The sequence below is a fragment of the Osmia lignaria genome, chromosome 2 (genome assembly GCF_051020975.1).
Source record: "Osmia lignaria lignaria isolate PbOS001 chromosome 2, iyOsmLign1, whole genome shotgun sequence".
In the NCBI taxonomy this organism is placed as follows: Eukaryota; Metazoa; Arthropoda; class Insecta; order Hymenoptera; family Megachilidae; genus Osmia; species Osmia lignaria.
The window spans coordinates 2,577,036-2,599,631 of NC_135033.1; the positions used below are offsets into that span (position 1 = coordinate 2,577,036).

General features: G+C 32.9%; 2 protein-coding genes across 2 annotated transcripts in view; one reads left to right on the forward strand and one right to left on the reverse strand.

Moving 5' to 3' along the window:
- The window catches only part of LOC117605817 (glucose dehydrogenase [FAD, quinone]), a 67,731-nt gene extending 55,693 nt beyond the window's left edge, over positions 1 to 12,038 (forward strand). The window contains exons 7-8 of the mRNA XM_034327548.2: positions 7,563 to 7,890; positions 10,072 to 12,038. Of these exons, the coding sequence (XP_034183439.2) occupies positions 7,563 to 7,890; positions 10,072 to 10,384 (641 nt within the window). The 3' untranslated portion in view covers positions 10,385 to 12,038. The remainder of the gene's footprint in view (positions 1 to 7,562; positions 7,891 to 10,071) is intronic.
- Positions 12,039 to 13,038: 1,000 nt separating this feature from the next.
- On the reverse strand, positions 13,039 to 20,763 carry LOC117605820 (zinc metalloproteinase nas-13-like). Its single transcript, XM_034327553.2, has 4 exons — positions 20,410 to 20,763; positions 15,742 to 16,047; positions 14,825 to 14,958; positions 13,039 to 13,401 (listed from the first exon to the last, which is right to left on the reverse strand). Exons 1-4 carry the CDS (start codon positions 20,753 to 20,755, stop codon positions 13,264 to 13,266), a joined length of 924 nt encoding a protein of 307 aa, XP_034183444.1. The 5' UTR covers positions 20,756 to 20,763; the 3' UTR covers positions 13,039 to 13,263.
- Positions 20,764 to 22,596: the final 1,833 nt, after the last annotated feature.

A 22,596-nucleotide genomic window follows, 5' to 3' on the forward strand; every position in this document is an offset into this window, starting at 1 on the left:
TAATTTTCAAGTAAAATACTGTTTACACTGTACATTCACATTGTAACGTAAAAAGTTTTATTACCTATTGAATCATCACTGTAGAATGTTAAATATCCAAAAGAAAGATAACCTTTAGTTTCTCCTAAAGGAAAATAAATCGTTTTAATAGATTAAACACCTTAACCCGACATTTTGCTATTTGAATTTTGTTTCTTAATTGTCTAAATAAAAATTATCCTGCGCGTTGGTGTTAATTATGACAATAATCAAACATAGTAGTATATAGGTAAATAAACTAAAGCAAAATATAAAATAATGCACACATATGACACAGATTATCTCATAGAAGGTCAGAAACATTCACTGCGGCTTACACTTGCGATCAAAGGCTGTTCTAGGGCAAATAGCGATATAGACGAAATAGGAATTCTCAAAATCTTAATTTTGACAATATTATTATTAAAAATAATTTAGAAGAAAAATAATGTAAGTTTTGTTACGAGCCAAAGGGGGCTGCTGCGTAGCCTGGGCTTAATTTTGGTTATGGTATTGTTAATGGCTTAACCAGTGCTGTTATTAACACTGGGAGCCTAAGGAAGTAGACGCGAAGACGAACCTACGTATGGCTAACGTAGGGAGCCACACTGTGTGACAAAAGTTTTGTGTGACAAAAGTTATTTGTCTACGAATATTTTAAACATTTTAAATTAGTGGTTTCTAACCTGAAGTCGTGAAAAGGGCAGGAGAAACGCGGTTATTTTTTGTTGACAATCTTATCACATAATCATTATTTTAATTTTAATGCAATTACAATGCTACATTTTATTAATATTCTAAAATATCTATATAAAAGGAAGTCAGGACTCAAATAAGTTGAGAAACACTGCATTAAATTATATTTTAAATATGGATGGAGATACCTGGATGCAATAAACGAAGGAAACAAGGTATACATATATTATAGTTTATTACACAGTAAATATAGTCGGCATAAGGGATCATACGATGCATAAACATCTTTTGAAATTGTGATACTTCCGAAAAGAACAGAGCGTCTCATTGAAAGTAATTTTTTGTAGGCGTTTAGTGGAGGGGGAGAGAGAGGTTTTCGTCTCCCCGGACGCCTTTAATTCGGGCCGGAGACCGCTAGATGGCGGCGAGATGATCGGGTGACAGTGTTCTCGCAAGCGGTCGCCCGGCATGCAGTTTCAATATAGAAGTTCCGAATTGCGGTAATGATAGGTGTCTAGGACAGGGCGTAGTGTGGTCCGGGCACTGACTATTCCGGTGGCAAACGAGGCTTTGGCTGTGGACGTGAAGCGCCTGGTGGGTGTAGTTGCTAACCTACTGAGGGTTAGTTTGTTAAAGTAAAAGCGTCCTAGACCAAAATTCATTACACGCCGACAATGAGTCAAGTGTTGGGCCTTCCATACCCGCTCACCTGCCCGGCGCCACTTGGTTAGGAGGTGCGCCTTTAAATACCGGCGGTATAAGTGCAAACTTGGGAACGGCAGAGCGGGTTTTAAACCCCACAAGGCTCCTTTATACAATGATCTGTTTGGGGCAGGGATCGTCTGTTGTCAGCCCCACTGACGAGTCTGACAGACGATCCTGAGACGAAACGCCTTTTTCTCCCCTTTCCTACATTTTCTTTGAAAGTAGGGCCGCCTCTAACACCGGGCAAATGGAGCACTTGTCCTGACCTCTACGCTATATGTAAATACTTCCAAAATTGCTACCAACACACGATGCTAAATTTATCGTTAAATTTTACAATAAATATATCAAGTACAAAATATCTGTTATTTATTTTTAGTTTAATATTTTCAATAATCTGAGTTCCGTCCCGAACCCACAATCTTTAAGGGCAACTCTGTTTGGAAGAAATTAACAGGAAAATTCATGTAATCTGAGAGTATCAATTAAAATTTACTTCTGCGTTTTTTGTAATGTAAATTCAGTCTCAAATGACTCCTTTTCTTTTTATAATACTCTGTGCGGCAACTCAAAAGAAACAGATTTATCATTCTTATACGATGTTCAATAAAAAGTCACGTTACACACAAAGGTACATTGATAACGCAATCAACAAAACATTCCTGTTAAAAAGGAATCCACTGAATGCAACGGGCATCGAAAAATAGAGAAAGTAGAGGACAAAAAGAACGAATTCATCCACTTGTGCAAGTTGCATTCGAAATGATCAATACAGATGCATCCTCAATGCAGTGGATCGGTGAAAGCGAATTGCACAATGATCTCGTTCGCGTTTCTCGATTGCCGGTGATGCAATCTTGTTTCCGATCGGTCTGTTTACCCTCGTTTGATCGATTTATGGCAGTTACTGCGGAAGAGAGATGAAGAAGAAAGAAAAAGCATTTCATTCTAGGTCTGCTGATGGACTAGTCGGTAAAACTACCTCTGAAACCCATGCATTTTTTTATTATTTGTTTGTTCCTAAAATCAGTACATACTCGGTCTATGCAAATTCTAATGTGACTAGTTAACTTATAAATAAAAAAAATGTCTACTTCTTGTTTTTCTTTTTTTTTATACAAGATAAACCATTGTAGTTGATGCGGCGTTACAAATGGATAAAATAACTCCTTAAGCATTTGTAGAGAATTGTATAGTGACTGTACTTAATACTTCTCAAAACACTTTTATTGGGATCTTATTTTGATGATACAATTGGTTGAAGGTTTTTGAATGATAAAAATGTCATCGAAACAAGTGTCCCGGAAGATATAACATAAATTAATTAAAGTTAAATTGGAAGAATATTAAAATTTAATATTAATCAATTTATTATAAAATTCTGAATTTTGAGATCAAATTTTATTTAAAATTGCTTTTGATTCACATCTTCAAAATTTTATATTTTTTCAATATATAAAAGTTATATACATATAAAGGTGTACAAGTGTTATGAGTGAGGGTCACAATTAACCCTGCTATCGCTGTTCAGAGATTAAATAATGATCAAAATAAAAGGGTTACCAATGAGATGTAAACCTTTCCAGATATTTTTAAATTTATTTAAAAAACTAAGAATTTAGGAAAGAAATCTAAAAATGCAATACTGCCACAAATTTAAAAAATACTCTAGAATTCTAGAAATTTTCTTCTTTCCATCCAACATCATTTACTGGTATGAAACAGGAAATCAATCATGCTTTTTAGGCGGGCAATACCAGTCACTTGATCAATCAATTATCTCGTGAGAGGAATGATGCAATTTGCCACAGAAATCAATCCAATTAGCGTTTAATTCGCAACTCTATTAGAACGTGGTTCCGGTATTTGTTACAAGCAACTATGTCAAAGATTCTTCTCAGATCTCATGCTAATCTTAAATTAACACGAATTGGAGGTCCTTTCTAGAACTCTAATTACGCTATGGCAATTTTCACATAATGAAGTAACTCTGAATTTCAGCTAGTTTGATTTCTATAGACCCTTGTAAAGTTTAACAGACTTGCAGGATTGTGACGATCAACGTGGAATGCTCTGAAACTCCAGCTAAAACTATTAGATGATTATACATCAAACAATGGATTTAGACTGATATAATTTGATAATGTAAAAATTCCGTGCAATGACTGCATAATTTGTTAATTAGTATCCTTGATATATTGTACAATGGCTAATTGCTAACAACTTTCAAACACCACTTTTGAAACATAAATTCTACCACAATTTGATCATTAATTTTTTTCTGACGTCGGCCAAGTCCCTTAGAAATTTTAGAATTTTTAAATTCTGAAATACTAAAATTTTGAAATTTTGAAAGTTTAAGATTCTTTTAAATCTGAAATTTTTAAATGATGAGCGGACTAATCTAAACGATGGAGCTCACTCTGGCATCTACCCAGTTACACTAATGAATGTGATGACTTAAAATTACCACAAAATAGCACTTATGATGTATCAGTTTGAAGTTTAAGGTTTGCTAAAAATAACTTTACAAATTATATGAACATTTATATCTTTTAATACAAAATTTATAGAACAATGAATTATATTCCTTATCAACATAGCATCGAAAATGCGTAATCAAATTTGTAACAACTCTTGTGTAAATTAGAAAACATTCAACTTTTTATCAATTCTTCCGTTATTTTAATTATTAATGAATTACACTAAAAATAAATCTAAATCAATTCTAATAAAAGTATAAATGGTTCACTTTATCCTTGTTACATGGAAAATTCAATTTGCATTTTCAAATATAAATATGTTTTTATATTTAAATTAATTTATATTACCTATAACATTGACAACACTTAACCAAATTCAAAATGACTTTATTCTATTATTTCAATCATCTCAAAAAATTTCTTTAATCTCTCTTTTTACATTATATAGTCAAAATGAATTAATGTAATTAAATAAATAATTTCAATTAGATTATTAAAATACCACAAATGTATCGTTTTCATCTTTACAAATCATTTTATATTTTCAGCTACTTACATTTGCAATCAAATCAGGCTTCCTCATCAAAAATGGTAATGTTTTGGGTTCTCGCCCTTCCTAATCAGCATCCCCAAGGAAAATGACAATGTAGGGAAGAGACCTCATAGATATACATAAGAGTCTAATCCTATTACTTGAGTGTAAACGTTTGTGCGAGAAAATTTTAATTCGGAAACCGACGAAATTACAATTCCAAACGAAACACAAAAAACACAAAGTACAGTGAGATACAAGAAAGTCCGAATCGTTTTCCGCGTCGTATCCGTGTTCAAAGCCGTATCGTTGTCGTTATCGTGATTGTAGTTCGTAAGTCGTAAACTGTGAGTCGCTAAAATTCGTAAGTTGCCAAATCGTATCGTCCATGTCTCGTTTCGTGGTTCGCGTTATTCTCAACTATTCTCTCCCAGACGCGTCCTTTTGTATTCGTCCCGGTGGAATGTTCTAGGCCTCCTTCGAATTTGAACTGCGCCTAACGCTGATCGTTCCGCAGGTTGTAACGTTCTTCTCGAGCATACGTCAAACAAAGCGTCGTTGACGTTCACGCCCACACGCACACACGCACACACTCATCCGCACGAGGTTGACACAATTAGGAGAGTTCACGAGCTCCGATCAGCTGTGGTTTACATTTCTTGTTACGTTTCTTCGTTCGCGTAACGGATTCGTGAGCTCTTCTTATCCGTTAGCGTCAGCTTCTTACATTTATTATTCATATTTCCCAGTTATATACTTAATTTAATAATAATTAGGGTGAACTTGTAGATGAGGTACTCCCCCTCCGATTTTGATGATTTTTAAATATGTTCTAAAATTCGTCATGTTAAGCAACTTTTTTCGAATGAAGTTCCGAATATGACCGGCCGCCGATCAAGATGAAATTTTGAGGCGGGAGGGGGAAGAGAGGAGGAGACCCCAAATATAAAGTGGTATCTTCGGCTTCCTATTAGTTTCCGAGATATTAATTAAAAACTTTCGTACAATACATAGAATTTTTCCTATACAAATGTAACTAACACAACCGTCTTCGTTGTAGTAAGCTGACATCGTCAAGTGTCGAACAGCCGTTGACACAGCGGGGGTTCCAACCTGACTATCTATAAGGTGTCCTATTCAAAACTTTGGAGATACGACGAGTCTTCCGGCGGCCGGAAATTTATCTAGCCTAACCTAACCTACGTACAAATCAAATGTATTTAATTCCTTGAGAATTAGTAATAAAATATAAAACATAACGAAATGTAACTAAAAAAATGGATTTTACATGGAACACCCAATAGAAACGGAAGCCGACACTTGACGATGACGGTTGCTACAGCGAAGACGGTAGTATTAGTTGCGTCTGTATAGGAAAAATTCTATGTGTTGTACGAAAGTTTTTAATTAATATCTCGGAAACTAATAGGAAGCCGAAGATACCACTTTATATTTGGGGTCCCCTCCTCCCTCCCCCCTATTCCCTCAAAATTTCATCTTGATCGGCGACCGGTCCTATTCGGAACTACAGCCCTTTTTTCCTCTAAGCTATATGTCGGACTCGATTAGTTTGCGAGATATTCACGAAAGAATATTGTTACTACTACAGCGAATTGTATCTATACGTATACGCCCGTGGCCATGTGTGCGTCGGCTCTCTTGCCTACCATTTCTGTAAACAACAGCGTGTGGTCCGGCTCCTAATCATATAACGGGTGAGCTAAAAGATCAAATTATAACATTTGACTCGCGTGGCTGGCCGCCCGAAGGCGGCCGGAATATTGATATATTCTAACCTAACCTACACGTATAAGTAATAGAAAAATAAAATATTCTTACTTATATGTCCAGATTAGGTTAGGTTAGACCAGGGGTCGCCAAAGTGGTCAATATCGACCCCCAGGGGTCGATATAATATAATTAGGGGTCGATCCGATGTAGGGGGTCGATTAGGGGTCGATGAATACCAATGCTATTCAATCACAAAATTATTGATAGCAATACAGTATATACGATTTTCGTTTGGAATGCCATTTGTAATTACAATATAGTAAGTAAAGTTTAGCTGACGCGACATCATTTTTACGCGCATTACGCATAAGCTATGTCCCCACCACTTAATGACTCTAGCAACTGCGCACGCCTCTCTGGCCATACGACCCCCTCAGGTAGGCCCATACCCCTTGCCCTATGACGCTTGCCCCTTACTCAAGCAGTAGAGCACTGGTGGGGACATAGCTATATATAGCTCGCATCTCACATTCGATACGTTTGCATATTACTACATTCCTTTTTCTTTTTTAACATTTTTTTATAGAGGGGGTCGATAAGAGAATTAGCACATTTTTAGGGGTCAATGATCAAAAAAGTTTGGCAACCCCTGGGTTAGACTATATTAATATTCCGGCCGCCTTTAGGTAGCCGGCCACACAAGTCCAATGTCAAAATTATTAAAATTAGTTAAATTTAATTTTAAGCTCACCCGTTATATGAACGGTAGTCGGGCCATGTGGTGTTGTTGACAGAAACACTAGAGAAGCGAGGGTCGCTTGCTAGACACATAGACAGCTAAACATATACAGTGTGATTCTCTCGCTACGCAAGACAAAAGCCGTGTCGCACAATCGAACCCTGCTGTTTTTGCAGGTAAAGAGACCCAGGGGCCATATCGCCGGACTCGAGACTGCTCTGTGTGTGTTTATGGCTGAGACGAAGACAAGAAACGGAACAGCAGGTGTTCCATTGTGCGGCACGGTTTTTGTCTTGCATAGCGAGAGAATCACCCTGTACATTCTATTGTGGCGGCACTTTCTTTCGGGTAGCGTAGCAAGAGGATCACCCTGTAGCTCAAGGAAAAAAGTTGTTTAAAATATCCAATTTTACAACATATTTAAACATCATCAAAATCGGAGGGGGAGTACCTCATCTACAAGTTCACCATAATTAGTAATTAAAAATTATGTTATTCTATTTCCTAAATTATTTTTAGTAATATTATCATCAAAATTAAGATTTTGAGAATTCTTGTTTCCCCTATATCGCCATTTTCCCTTGGGAAACTTGATTTGATCGCGAGTGTACATATTCCTTATACGACATGAAAATTTATCTTTTTGATCATTTAACAGGCATTTCAGAGGTAACCGCTATGATAAACACGAAATACGCGAACCCTAAAGAGGACCATCCAGACGTACAATTGATCTTCGGTGGATACCTGGCTGACTGCGCAGAAACGGGTATGGTCGGTGAAATGAAGGGTACAAATCGTACAATTTATATCATTCCAACGTATCTGCACCCGAAGAGTCGTGGTTATCTTCGTCTACGAAATAACGATCCTCTTTCGAAGCCAATGATTTATCCGAAGTATCTGACCCACCCTGATGATGTTGCTGGCCTCGTCGAAGCTATTAAATTTGGTATCAAGTTGTCTGAGACCCAGGCTCTCAGCAGGTATGATATACTTTCTATATAAATGTAATTTACACCGGAGGCTATTCACTTCTTCATATTGAACATTTTTAACACGTTCAATGGTGAAATGAAACGGTCTTATACGTCACGCTATAATAAATTATGATTACTCGGATTGTGATCGTTTCATTTTCTAACTTAAACTTTTTACTTGGTATCTTACGAAATTAATACAATATCAATGCTACTTGTGATTAGAATTTTGTTTAATTCTTTTTTTTTAAATTAATTTATTGTACAGATTTATGATCATGTACATACGTACTAGTTAATTGTATAAAATAATTTAATTGTTTGTACGTTACATGATTTTCTTAATTTTAATTTAAAAATTGTATTTTTCAACTCTTGCAATTAATAATAATCGTCAGATTTTTGGCTATTTTAGAAACTTATTTAAAATAAAATATTGCATTTTGTGTAAAATATATTTGGAAAACAATGGAATGAAGGATTGTCAGTCGTGCAGCTAGGGAAATCAGAGAGGTCAATACAATTGGATATAGAGCGATTCTATGAGAAAAAATAAGTCGAAAGAGAAGAATAAAATTTTTTCATCCGATGCTTTGAGAAAATCGACCTCAAAATTTTATCGAGCATAATACATTTAAGTTAAACTTGACTTACCAGTCTTATCTCGTAGCAGCCTATACTACTGTCAATGCTTGTATTTATAAACAGTTCTAATATCATGAAGTGCATTGAAACTTTATTACTTCAATACCAGAACTACCAAACCAGTCAAAATATCTGATTTCAAGTTTCTTATTTTAATTTATAAATTTTATCATAGGTATTTTTGCAAGGCTGGCTATTATCGAGATAAAGAATGGGTGTATACATATATTACATTATATTTCATCCCTTATCTATTTAATTTTCTACATTATTTTCAACTTAAAGATTAGTGTACATCAAACGTCGGTAGTTCTAGTATCAAAAATTGTTAGAAATATTTTCGATCATTTCAATACACAGTCGAATCTTACTTAAACATACACTGCTCGGTAAAACGGCTCCGATTTAGTATATGGGCTGGCCCCCCCAGGGGAGGGAGTTATACAGTCGGGTAGCTTGGAGGATGAGGATCACAAATATGGTGATTCCAAATGTCAGTCTTGAAGGGGCGGAGATATAGGGGTTGAAAGTTGCGATGAACTCGAATTTCACTTGGACGTCCGAATATACATCCGCAGTTCTGTGTTCGTCCACAAGTGACCATCGCTTTTCTACTATTTCTGGCCCGGCTATCGACCATATAACAAGTGGGCTTAAAATCAAAGTTAACTAATTTCAATAATTTTGACATTGAACTTGCGTGGCCGGTCGCCGCCAGGCGGCCGGAATATTTATATAGCCTAACCTAACTGAATGTGGACATATAAGTAACGAAAAAAATTATATTCCGTCTACATCAATACGGAACAACCTCCTTGTGGTGCATTCAATTAAAAAAATTTAAAAAATTTTTTTAAATGATTTTAAGCTCACCCGTTATAAGGTCGATAGCCTATAAGTTCTGGCCGGGCCAGAAACAGTAGAAAAGCGATGGTCACTTGCGGACGAACACAGAACTGCGGATGTCTACTCGGACGTCCAAATGAAATTCGAGTTCATCGCAACTTTCAACCCCTATATCTCCGCCCCCTTAAGACTTGAACACCTGGAACCACCATATTTCTGATCCTCATCCTCCAAGCTATCCGACTATTCATATACCCCACCCTCCTGGGGGGGCCAGCCCATATACTAAATTGATGCCTACATACTTTCTCTGAACATATCTTTCTCTATACATATACTTTGCTCGATACTGTACATTTTAATTTACTTTTTTTGTGTGCAATTATTCTATTAGAAATCAAAAAGAAATATATTAGAACACTGTAATTAAGTGTATGATCTCTCTTAAATACTTACTTATGGAGTACAGAACATACTGTTTTTAATGGTACTGTAATTTTTGATTTTTAATTTCGGAGGTATTTATGAAACGTATTTATGAAAAGGTTGAGAAGCGCTGATATGTACCAAAATTAACCATTCGATAATGGCCCAAAACGTAATAGATACAACGTAGTGCAACAAATCCTACACCTAACTTACTTGTTAAAAAAAATTTGTTTAATAACATTACCATTTTTTATTTCCATTTTACAGATACGGTTTCCAGCTGGATCGTACACCGGTGAAAAATTGCGAGCACTTGAAATTTGGTTGTGACGCATACTGGGAATGTGCCGTGAAACACGATACAGCACCAGAAAACCACCAAGCCGGTTCCTGCAAGATGGGTCCACCAGATGACCCATTAGCTGTCGTAGATAATCAATTAAGGGTCAGGGGAGTTAGAGGTGTAAGAGTGGCAGATACCAGTATTATGCCCAGAGTCGTTTCCGGTAACACTAACGCACCTGCTATTATGATTGGCGAGCGAGTTACTGATTTTATTAAAAGGACCTGGATCGGCTAATAAAGATCAGTTTACCAATAAAAGTATTTTCTGAGATCAAAAATCTCCATCCGCTGAAAGAGATTTACATAATCGACCACAATGGAATATTTAATTTAAACTGTTGAATATTTTGAAATTTTAGATCAGCATTTATGAAATAGAAGTGATTCCTTGATACTTTAAATTATAATAATTGGAAATGTTAAATGTAGATCTTTTAATGATTTAAACGTTTTGGATATCATCATCTGTTTTATGCTTCGATGAACGATTGTGTGATGAATTTAATTACAAATTTCTTTCACTATTTTAACATAGAGAGCTAAGGTAGCGCTGTGCGCATTCGATCATCGTAGAAAATATAAAAATTGAAGTGAATAATTCCTATGAAATACATATCGAGGATACAGGATGTCTCACCTAACTTAACCAATTCAATTTTTTTTATAATTAGTGGACAAATTCAAATCTTTTTTATCGTGAATAGTATCAAGAGCTAGGACTTTTAGAAACCCTAAACCAGACATGGGCACTAAATAGTAAAACGAAATTCTTACAAAAATGAGTGAAACCGGTACCAAACATGGACATTTTAACGGGTTGTATTACTTCGTCTCTCTCTACAAGTAGTTCCTTTGTCAGAGTATCGCCTCTTGTTATACCTACTCTTTGATCCCGTTATGTAAGGTGTTTACTCAGATACTTTTTATAATTTGAAAACAAAATATTCCTAATAAAAAGTAATCAGTTTTCAATCAGCTGTAAATTAGATAATTTTAATCTTCAAACAAAATTTTTTTTTCGATAAAAAGTCAAGACAAATTCACATAAATATCGGTTTCGTATGGATACCGATGTCTCCTCGATTTCCCTTCATCTTTGCGACCGACACCAATATCGAATGTATAAATTTAACTAATTGAAATGATTTTGAATCTCAGTGCGTGTGTCTGGTCGCCGTTAGGCGATACATTAGATTAGTACATTAGATTAGGTTTGGTTAGGTTATATTAAATTCCCGGCTGCCGTCATAGTTACAGTACGTTGAAATTATCAATACAGAAGTTCACAAGGTATATATGTATATGTATATTGATCATCGGTCACCGTGCTATTGCCTGCAGAAACAGTAGAAAAGCGGCGATCGCATACTAACGCGTAAGATGTAACACGGACGCACATGAACAGGCAGAATTGAATGTATTAGATTGGACAGTTTTTCGAAAATATCTGAAAAACTAAGGCCGAGCGGCGATTATATGTACAGGAAAAAGTTGTTCAAAATGTTGATTTCTATAACATATTTAAAAATCATCGAAATCGAGGGGAGAGGGAGTAGCTTTTCTACAAGTTCACCAGAATGTTTAAATTCCTTTTTGGTGGTTCCCCTCCCACTTATGAATTTGTCCAGCACTGGATAATACGATGTCGAAGGACCTTCTGGGTTAAGTGGATTTTTATACATAATCCTATAATTTTGTTTGGATTCGTCACAATACCAGCTAAAAAATAGACACAAAATTGATAGGGTTATAGATAAAAATGCTAAAGTTAACGTTAAGAACTTACATTAAAATAATTAAATATTATAATCGTGAATGTCTTTCAACATCATATTATTATCTGTGACAACAAGTGTTCGATTTATCCATTAGTTAAAATCAATTGAGTTGGTTAAATTAGGCGGGACACCCTGTATAAGGATTCTTGAAATTTTTTTGAACAAATGGAAAATTGTTTAATTCAAAGTTGGAAAATCAATTATTCTACGTTGTAAAGCTACCTCGGTTTTGAGCCCATTTTATTTAGACAGATAAATTAGGAACTATTGTATATAATTCAACAATAATATCAAATATAAATATTGTAATAGATATGATTACTTTGTTAAGGAAGAACATAGAGATGTCTGATACTTTCTCTGTATTATTGAAAATTGATTTGCTTAAAATGAAAAAAAGAACTAATAAAATGTAGGTTAATATTAAAAAACAAAAAGATATTTTAATTTCTAAAATTACAACATAAAAAATTATTATGTTATTTTGATCCTAATAAAATTTAATTAATGATTTGTAACTATCTGGATGTAATGTAAAGAAAACGGACACAAAAATAAATAGAATATTTCACGATGAAATATATCCAGTTATAAATAATAAAACAGATAATCCTTTATTTCGTTCTTACATTCTGATATAAAACGATAAATTATAATACCTAGGACTAGATTAACCATTCATTGTTATAATGTGGAGCCATTTTTTAATATTGGAAATGTAGAGGATCAACCAATAGCGATCAGCGGCTCGGATCTGGAAGGAAGGGAGGCAGCACTGCTTAGCTGACCCAACATTTCTAGGGTTGCCCACACAGACTTTTTGTGCAGAGTTTAGTAGCTTCGACAATGTTCCTAATACGCAGTAATTGCATTGTATTATCATTACACATTCTAATAAATCTTTTATCACTTCAAAGTATTTCCCATCTGTAGGCCACGACCTTTCTAACCGGAATCATAACTTACAAATTATTTGATATATTAAAGCACAATATATTTCTAAAAATTCATAAATTGAAATTAATTTCTTCCAACAATCTTTTGTAAGAAATATTAAAATCAAAATCTATTAATTAAAATTTTTCAAATTTTTAATACATGTTCAGCTTATTATTATCGTGATGGTTTTAATAAATCAGTTCAGATGAACTTTTGAAAAAATCTATTGATCATAAATAAAACACTTAGAACCAAAGGAGTGCAAATGACATTTTAAAAAATTGTTGAATCAGTAATATTGTAAGAAAGAAAAAAAGAAAAATGTTATTTACATTTCGATGGTTTTAAGTGTCTCAAGTAGCAGAATTTCAAGGATTAATTGAAATCGGAGGTGAAATCAACCATAGCGGTTGCATTTATACATTCTCCTGATTTTCTGAATGTCTCCCTTGCTAAAACCTTCACGTTGACCCAGTTTGATCCTAACGTTATCCTGAAAATATTTATCAACTTCGCTGAAATAATCATTTGACGTCTGAAACATTGAAAAATACGATCGATATGAAATTATTTTTAATATTCTGATATCTTTGCACCTCTCACAATTTTCAATCAACATAACAATGAAAATACTTCGTTTCTTAACATTCAGAAAAACTAAACTTGCCAAAATAATAAATTTTAAATGGTATTATTAAAGTGATTTTGTCGAAATATACGTTGACTTTTGAAGAAATAATTTTAATTTTTATGTTCTATGCAGTACACTCGATATCAATCAATCTTCGATATAAAGAGCGTAAGAATTCTTAAAATCTTAATTTTGACGATATTAATATTAAAAATAATTTAGACAATAACAAAAATAATATAATTTCTAATTATTAAATACTATAACATTTGGTATATTCCTGAGAATTATGAATAATAACATAAATATCAATTCAAATTCTTCCGTGTTAATGTTCGTATATATGGAAATGTAATGGGAGGTCACAGATCTGTATAGCAGATGGAACGCTCCACTGCATCGTCATACTCTTTGGGAATACCTAAGGAGAAGGGCGAGAATCGAAGGCATCACCATTTTAACTAGGGAAGCGTGACTTGATCGCGAGTATACATATATCGAAATATACCAAAAATCGTCAAAATAACAGATTTATATTTGTTGGCACGAGCACAGCTGTGGCACGAGATCCCTATAGGCCATGTATTATTATGAAGTTGGCCACCCTTTTTCTTTTTTTTTGGTTGGTTGGTTACTCTGTCATGGCGATAAAGAGCGGTGTGGCACACATGTCCATGTTACTTTCTTTCAATAATCATTTCATTTATAATGTTAGTTTATAAGTTAATTTCACATATTATTGGACAACATTAATAAAATAATAGTTTAGTGCAACTCTGTCAATATTTATAAATAATATGCACTACCATTCGTAAGTTTAAACGCACAATGCAAAAATTTAATCATATACTAAAAACATGAAGGATATGATACAACTAAATAACATTAATATCAAGGGTGATCAAGGCCGCATCTAGTACTTTTTGGGGCCTAGGCATACAAACAAAAATCTGGGCCCTTCTTATGTATATTTTTCAATTAAATTTCAAAGTTAAAGCCAGCAGATTTATTTATTTCATGCAGTAATGACAAATACCTCTATGGGGACCCTTCTTTTCACCGGGCCCTAGGCACGTGCCTATTTGATCTAGGGGTAAATACGATCCTGATTAGCACAATAATATGTGCATAAATGTGTTATTTTTCTCTAATTTTAAGTAATACATATTATTATTTACAGTATAATTTAGTATTACATTGTAATAGATGTTACGAAATTTTTGAACGGTAGTGTATGTTTGTGACTTATTATTTTGTAGTAAGTGCACTTTTTGCACCAGATAATTTGCAAGAAATTTTATAAAGTATGGTAAATTAAAATACTTACTCTGGGTATTATAGTCGGTTTTCCATTTTTTGAAAATGCGTACGACGAATAATGCATCACGCTATTATAATCATAAGCAATGCCAAAGTCATCTGTAGTTTGTTTCGAAGCTTTCAGGAAATTGCTGTCATGGCCTAAAAAAGATATCAATTATTTCTTTTATGTTGTAACGTTAAGTGGAAGCAGGAAATATACCTTGAACAGTGGAGTCCAGATCACTAGAGGCCCGAACTTACAAGATATATACAAGGACATTAACCTAAAGTTAAATGTATCATTTTTAAACGAAAGAGTTTCATATGTCGGAAAAATAATTTTTGAAGGTACAGTGTGAAATTTAGAAAATGAAAATAAATAGAAAATACATGATTAAATTAGAATTAAGGCTCTCTCCAGGGCACTGAGCAATTAACTGAGTTAAAAAATGAACATTTAAAAAAATCATTGTAGAAACTAATCCTTATTTTATCTGAAAATTTATTGAGTCCAAAAATTATAAAGAAGAGGACTGATCTGGTAAACTAACACTTTTTTGGGGCATCAATGGGAATTTTTAAAGATTAAAAAGCAATCATCAAATTGGATTAACCTTTTTCAGACAAGTTTTACAAGTCTATAAAATTTCTTAAAATTCAAAAATTTGTGTATAATAATATAAAGTATGATCATTTTGTGTAGAATAGCCTTAAGTTTGCTTATAGCAAACAAGTTGTCTATTACAAGGCCTATTAAAATCTTTGGTTTAACATCATGTGCCTTTTCTAATCATTGTATTTCAACTTGAAACTGATTTTATAAATAATAAAGTCACGCGAGTTCACTTAAATTCGCACAGTACTGTAATTTCGAAGAAGAACCAAAAATTCAAATCTGATGGAAGTATTCTATTACTCAAGCTAAATCTCAGCGAAACTCACCATTTAGAATATTGTTCCATTGGATAGAGACGAACTGATCTCTCTCGAATCTGCTCTGTTCGTGCAAAAAGCCTATAGCGTGCATCAGTTCGTGGATCACAGTGCCTTTTCTTGTTACACAGCCAGGAACTTGAAGATTCACGTTTTGCCAGCTACCAATTCTTCCCACACTGCTCCAACAACCACTGTTACCAGCTGTGATCCTGATGTAATCGGTCTCCACGCCGTGGTATGGCTTGAACCTAATGCACGTGTACTTATGGTAATCGTTCATTGCCTCGTAGATCACTTTCCGTTGATCAGCGTCTACAAAAACAATTCGTGACTTGTTTGATCATTTTCTATTATGTGAACTTTCTGTAGGAATAATGATGGCTAATTGCATTGGCGTAGCTAAGATTAAGATCTAGGTGGATCATGTTCCTTTGCTTTGACAGAAGTGTTACTATTGCATTTTGGATCAAATATTTATTTCTAACGATCTGACGAATTATTAAATTTACAGATTTTTGAACATTTGAATTTATAAATTGTGAAACTTTTGAATTTTGTGATTCTTAAACTTTGAAGTTTTGGAATTGTACAAATTTTGTATTTTGGGATTTTGCAACTTTTGAATTTTTAAATTTTAGAACTCCTAAACTTTGTACTTCTGAAACTTGAATTTTGGAATTCTAGGATTTTAGCACTTGGAAGTTTTGAAATTTGTAAACTTTACAATTTTGGGATTTTTTAAGTTTTAAATGTTTGCATTTAGAACATTTCTAACTATTGAATTTCAAAATTTTTGAACTACAGAGTTTTGGAATTTTACAATTTTGGAACCTTTAAATTTTTGAACTTTTAAGGTTTTGAATTTTGAGTTCTATAACTTTTGTATTTAAAAATTTCGGAGTTTTTAAACCTTTTAAATATCAGAATTTAAAAGCCATAGAATCTTAGAATTCCGGAATTTTAAAGTCTTAGAATTCAGAATAGAGATTCAGAAAGGTTGTAAAACCTTCTGTTCAGTCATGGTATTAAATAATAATATACTGCCTTCTCTGTTAAAATCATACAACGTTAAATAAATTTTAATGCCATGTACTGAAAGATTTTTTGACCGACTGTATTTGATATTTGAGAACAAACATTTGCATGTTGACAGTAAAATATTCACGGTTCTGTGACTTTTTTTAATTAAACAATTTCAAAACAACCAACATACGTCTAGAAACGTGGAATCTAATTAAAACGTCACAAATTGATTCTTCCCTGCAACACTCGTTCATTCCAACATAAAGGAAGAGAGATAATTGCATCACAGGCATATAATTAACTCTCGTTTCCCGGTGCTTGTAAAACGTTTCCAAATGAAAATGATACTTTGTTTATCATACTTCAAAGCTACGAACATGAACTCTATGATTCTCAAAAGATGTTTTCTTTTCCATTTTAATTAATTTCATAAAATTGGAGCAAATTTAATAAATGAATCTAAAAACAAAAATTAAATTGTTTAAATTTAACAATAATACTTAATTGCATTGGCGCTGCAATTGTATGTTGCTGCACGCATACGGATCATTCCACACCAAGTCCGTTATTCATCAATCTCAAGGATTTTGTTCGTAATTAAATATGATGCAATGTACGTGAAATAAAAAAGGGCTTAAGTCATCATTCTGTTGAGTTTTAATTTGTTGATAAAATAGAAATCACTGAATTTTACAATTTTTACCATTTTTATGAAAATAACCTATATTTGCGAATTTTTATGTCAAAAATTATATGAGGGATGCAATTCATCTTTTCATTTTAGTTTAATTTAGATATTTTGACCTATTATACTGATACTTTTTAATTGAAAAATTGATTTTGCAATTCTTGGAATTATAAACAATTTCTCAAGGACTTTCTTATAGGTAAAAGTTCAAGGAATATATAGTACATGGCTAGATTCATTCTAGTTTTAAACGAAAAATTTGTTTTAAGTTTTAACATTTTAAAATCAATTCCTCGAACTAAAAAAGATGATATATTACAATAGATCAATCTTTCTAAGTTAAAATCAAATGAAGATTAACTCAAGTGAATAAATAGTTGGTTATATTGATATTTATAAGCGTAGCCTGTGTTTATCAAAATAAAGAAAAATTGCAATCTCCTAAGATCTATATTTAGTGGGAGATCGATGTTAAAAGGATTGGTGTAACTTCGACTTTCCTCTAGCGTAGGCCAGATACCTCAGAAAATTTTTAATTTTAGTGTCCTAAAAATCTTTAATTTTTTAATTTTTATGATTTTAGAATTTGGAATTCTGGAATTTAGAAAAGTTGAAATTTTGGAATTTGCGTATTATGAAATTTTGAAGATATGTAATTTTAAAATTCTGAAATTTTGGAATTTTGAAATGTGGGAAATCTAAAATAATGAAATTTAAAAATTTTGGAATTTTGGAATCTTAAAATTTTAGAATGGCGAAGGTCCACATTTTTGGAACGAGACCAGTCCAAATTTTGTGAGGACAGCCCCACCCTGACCCTCACTTAAGTAGATACTCCAATGCGAACAATTTGGCGTAAAATAACCTATATGATAAGATTATTCACTGAAAACAATGTATAAAGTATAATACATGTTACCCTGAATTCTTCAAATAGCATTGAAATAACCTTAAACAATTCAATCGAAACAACCTTGGCCTCCTAAGAGTTTATTAAGACAACCTTGTACGAGTAAAAACTGATAAGAAACTGATAAAGGTGAGTCTTGACTGAAATATTGATAAGAGTGTGTGAGAAGAGGATGGATATATGTTAAAAATTCTGTAATAAGATTTTATTTATGTACCATTTCATTTAAAAAAATAGCGATGGGGTCTTTCTGGTTCTTTTAAAATATAGCAGTAATGAAAGAAAAGTTTTGGTACAAAAATGTTTAACCCTTTGAAACGAGTATTTCTTTTATCATATTTTAGTGACTAAAAAGTGTCTCTTGCTGGGTAATCTTACAATTTCTATATATGCATATACACTAAATTAACTAATTGTAAGATAAAAAATACTTTTAAAACATCGTTTTTCAAATTATAGAATACAATAGATTTCTTTTGGAGGTACTCAACAGAAAACTGATAAACTTTCTCTTTTTAAATATAGGAATAATAAAATAACCCAGACGGGATGATAAAGAACCTAAACTATTTAGAGTCTAGAGAATTAAAATTTGACCATTCAACAAATTTTACATATTTTTACTCTTTTATACTATAACATGTCCACACGCCCGGTACAATCGATGGTGCAACACGTTCATTTGCACGGGGTGACAAGTTTTTTGTGCCGGTATAATTGATATAAGCTATACAAAATTCAAATGTAATAAATTATTTTAAAAAGTATGAAATAAATCTAAATTTGTTTTTAATTGTTTCTTCGAAGTATTTTCCTCCAATATATTATTTTTGTGGATAATATTATCAATCTAAATACATTTTTTGAAAATTTTTAGTGCATTACTGGATCACAATTATTTTCTTTCTTCCTTTTAATCATCTCTCTCTTTCCCTGTTTCTACAAAATATGTAGTTTATGATTACTACTTTTCATTAACTTTTTATTAACAAATACGACTATTTAAAATTTATTAAAATGTCATTGTAAGAATTTTCTTTCGGAGCTGGGGGGGGGGGGGCAAAATACAGTAAAAGTCGTCACTCAAGGGACCGAGAAATTTTGACGATTTAAGCAGAGTAAAAACCATGTAAATTTTTAAATGACGATTTATCCGGAGTGACGACTTATGGAGGTTTTACTGTATATTATTGCACAGGGTGACAAAATTCCTTAGACTGGACCTGTATGTACATTATATTGCAAGAAGTTAGCTAAACTGTTTTGAAGTCAAATTATTCAACTCCACTTTTAGTACATTTCTCAATTGTAATTGATTAATATTCACTTATTAAAGTTAGTGTTCAGTTGTTCTAGTTGTTGGAATGGTAGTATCAAAGATGGAATCTGACAATGAAGATGATGTAATAACGATTATTATGTCAATTTTGTCTAGAAATTATATAATACATAATACTATTTTATTTATTCATATTTTTAGTTTTTAAATCGATGAACGTCTCTAGTTGAAAGAAAATATGGAAAGGTGTGTGTAATCATATTTTATAATATAATACGTGTATCTTAAATAACTCAGTGCATAACCTTTATTTATTCTTAGCTTTAAATCCCAAGATAAATTTCAGAATGCATATAATGTTTGTGACGTCCTCGCTTTTCTCTCCATTTTATTTTGTGAAACTAATAAATTAATAAATTTGTCTTTTGAAATTAACCCATTTTCCTATGATTTTTTTAAAAGTTGCATACGTCAGAGTTATCTAGTTATTGCTTGTATTTTCAAACAAATAAAGAAAATTTCAATATCATGCATGCATGGCATTCAACGATCTTTGACTGGGCAAATTAGAATTAGAATTAAACTTAAAATTCGAGTGTATTAAAAATACCAGCCTTTCACATATTTGAAATGTAAGTTGCGTCACGACGGTGACTCAATATCATAGGACACGGAGTTTAAAAGTACTAAACTTTGAATCGAGAAACCTTTTCAAATTAATACAATTTTTGAAATTAATATGGCGATTTATCTTAAATAACGCAAACAACTCACCAAAATATGGACTAATAATATAAGGAACAACACCATTGGGCCATGTGGCGGAGCTCGCTCTTAAGCCATTCCTTCCGGTTCCCATCGGAAACAAAATGTCACCCTCTACATAGGAGCCCAACTCTTCCGGGTTGCTAGTCATATTCTCGTGCCATTCTGCCACTCTTCTTCCAGTCTTGCCATCAGGTAGACCGTACAAAAAATCTTCAAGGTGTCCGAAATGACCGTTCGAGTTATTAATGTCATGGATCTCGCTATTTATAGCTTCTGGTCGTCGAAACAGACGCGTGGACGTCAAACTTATGAAAGGAAATATCAATAATACTCTGACTGACGTTCTATACATGTCCTCAAGAATAGTTTCGAAGCGAGTTAAATTTAATACCGTGTACTACGTGACGAATAATAAATCGTAATTTTATTCTTAGAACGAATGTTATAAGACTGGCAAAAAAATCATCGAGGTTCTTGTCTATATAAGTTGCGAAAATGGGTGTGACAGATGTGTCCATTGAATTGACGCTTCCGTGCGGAAGCAATCAGGGACACTCTATGATAAGAGTCTTTCGATTTAAGGTAACAAAAAGATGATATTTATCCAGAACTATTGATGGTTGGAGGTGTGGTTGACAAGGTGACATCCTATTACCTTAGAGTGCATGTATCCTTGACATCTTGATGATTAATAAAATTGTATTATTTCAAAATATTATAAAATTTATATTTTGAGTACTTGCATGAAAATATCTATTTTATATTTATGTATTTATCTTGAAATTATTAAACTTTATTAACCTTCAAAGAATATATTCATCTAGGTATTACAATATATGTTTAATATATTTTAAAATATCAGATTATATATTAAGTGTACAAATTAATTCTGTATCTTTTCTTTTTTTGTTCATTGAAGATTTATTTTGATGAAGTCGCAGTAACTTTGATTATTGAAGAAATTGTTATTGTTATTATATTCTTGAGCCACTTTTCAAATACACAGAAGCGCGGGAAATTTTCAAATCTAAAATAGTAATTAAAAAAGCATAATACTAAAGGTACCGAATCAATTTGTATACCTAATAAGAATTTTAAGCATTCGGATAAATTTATACAAAAGATTTGTATTAGAAATGTTGCGTATCAAAAAAGACTCTATTTTCATAAGTTATAGAACAGACATTAATTATCAATATCTATCATAATCTGTCAATATTACATATGATTATATGTATAAATAATTTTGAACTATTTGAATGACATTGTAGCCCAACATGAAAAAAACAGGCGGACAGACAGATAATAATCACCCTTCTTTTTGTTAGAATCTGGATTTAGTGTAGTCTTCATTTTTGGGAGCTGATAATATTTCAAAACTTTCAACACCTTCAAACCTGTATTTCGTTCATAGTATGCAATTTTTATAATTTTCCAAAAATTTTAGTTCTCCGCTTCAAATAAATATCAGACAGATTTTAAACTCTACAATGATTGAATTGTTTCAAAATTTACAAGTGAGAATTTACAAGAATTTACATGAAGCAGCATAAAAAATGAACAAAAAGCAACGTCTGTAGTTGCTTCATTGTTAATGACACTTTGATGAAACTATGACAGTGTTTCTCATGACTAATAGTGATGCGGCTAAATCGACCGTGAGGCGTTCTCCTGTAAAATTGTGTAACGCGTTTATTGCTTATTACATTTGCATGGTCACACTTTCGCAAACGTGTCACGCTTCAAAAAAAAAGAAAAAAAAACTAAATAAATGAGCTGTTACAATCGAAAGTCATAGACAACACTTTTCAAACTCATGAATGTTTGCCTGGATTACTTTTTTTAGAATTCATGAGTCTTAGATCTATGTCAGCTCTCACTTGGCGCTTCAAATATCGCGCCGCGCAGTAAAATCTCTCTACTTCTTCGTTTGTTTCCCTGCTGACAGTGTTCGTCGGTTTTGTCCTACACCTATGTATTTCTTATTCGACGCCTATGTTTTGTTTCTTCGAGTCAGTCACGCGACACACGTCGCGGCATCTTTGATGAGAGGTAGAGTTTGGTAGTTCATAATAAAGCACTGTAACTTTTTTAATATTAACTCTTTTTACCTACGGATTCTTTAAACATTTTGGCTAAACTCTTCTGATCAAAATGAAACCAAACACGACATAACTTGGAGCATATTTACTT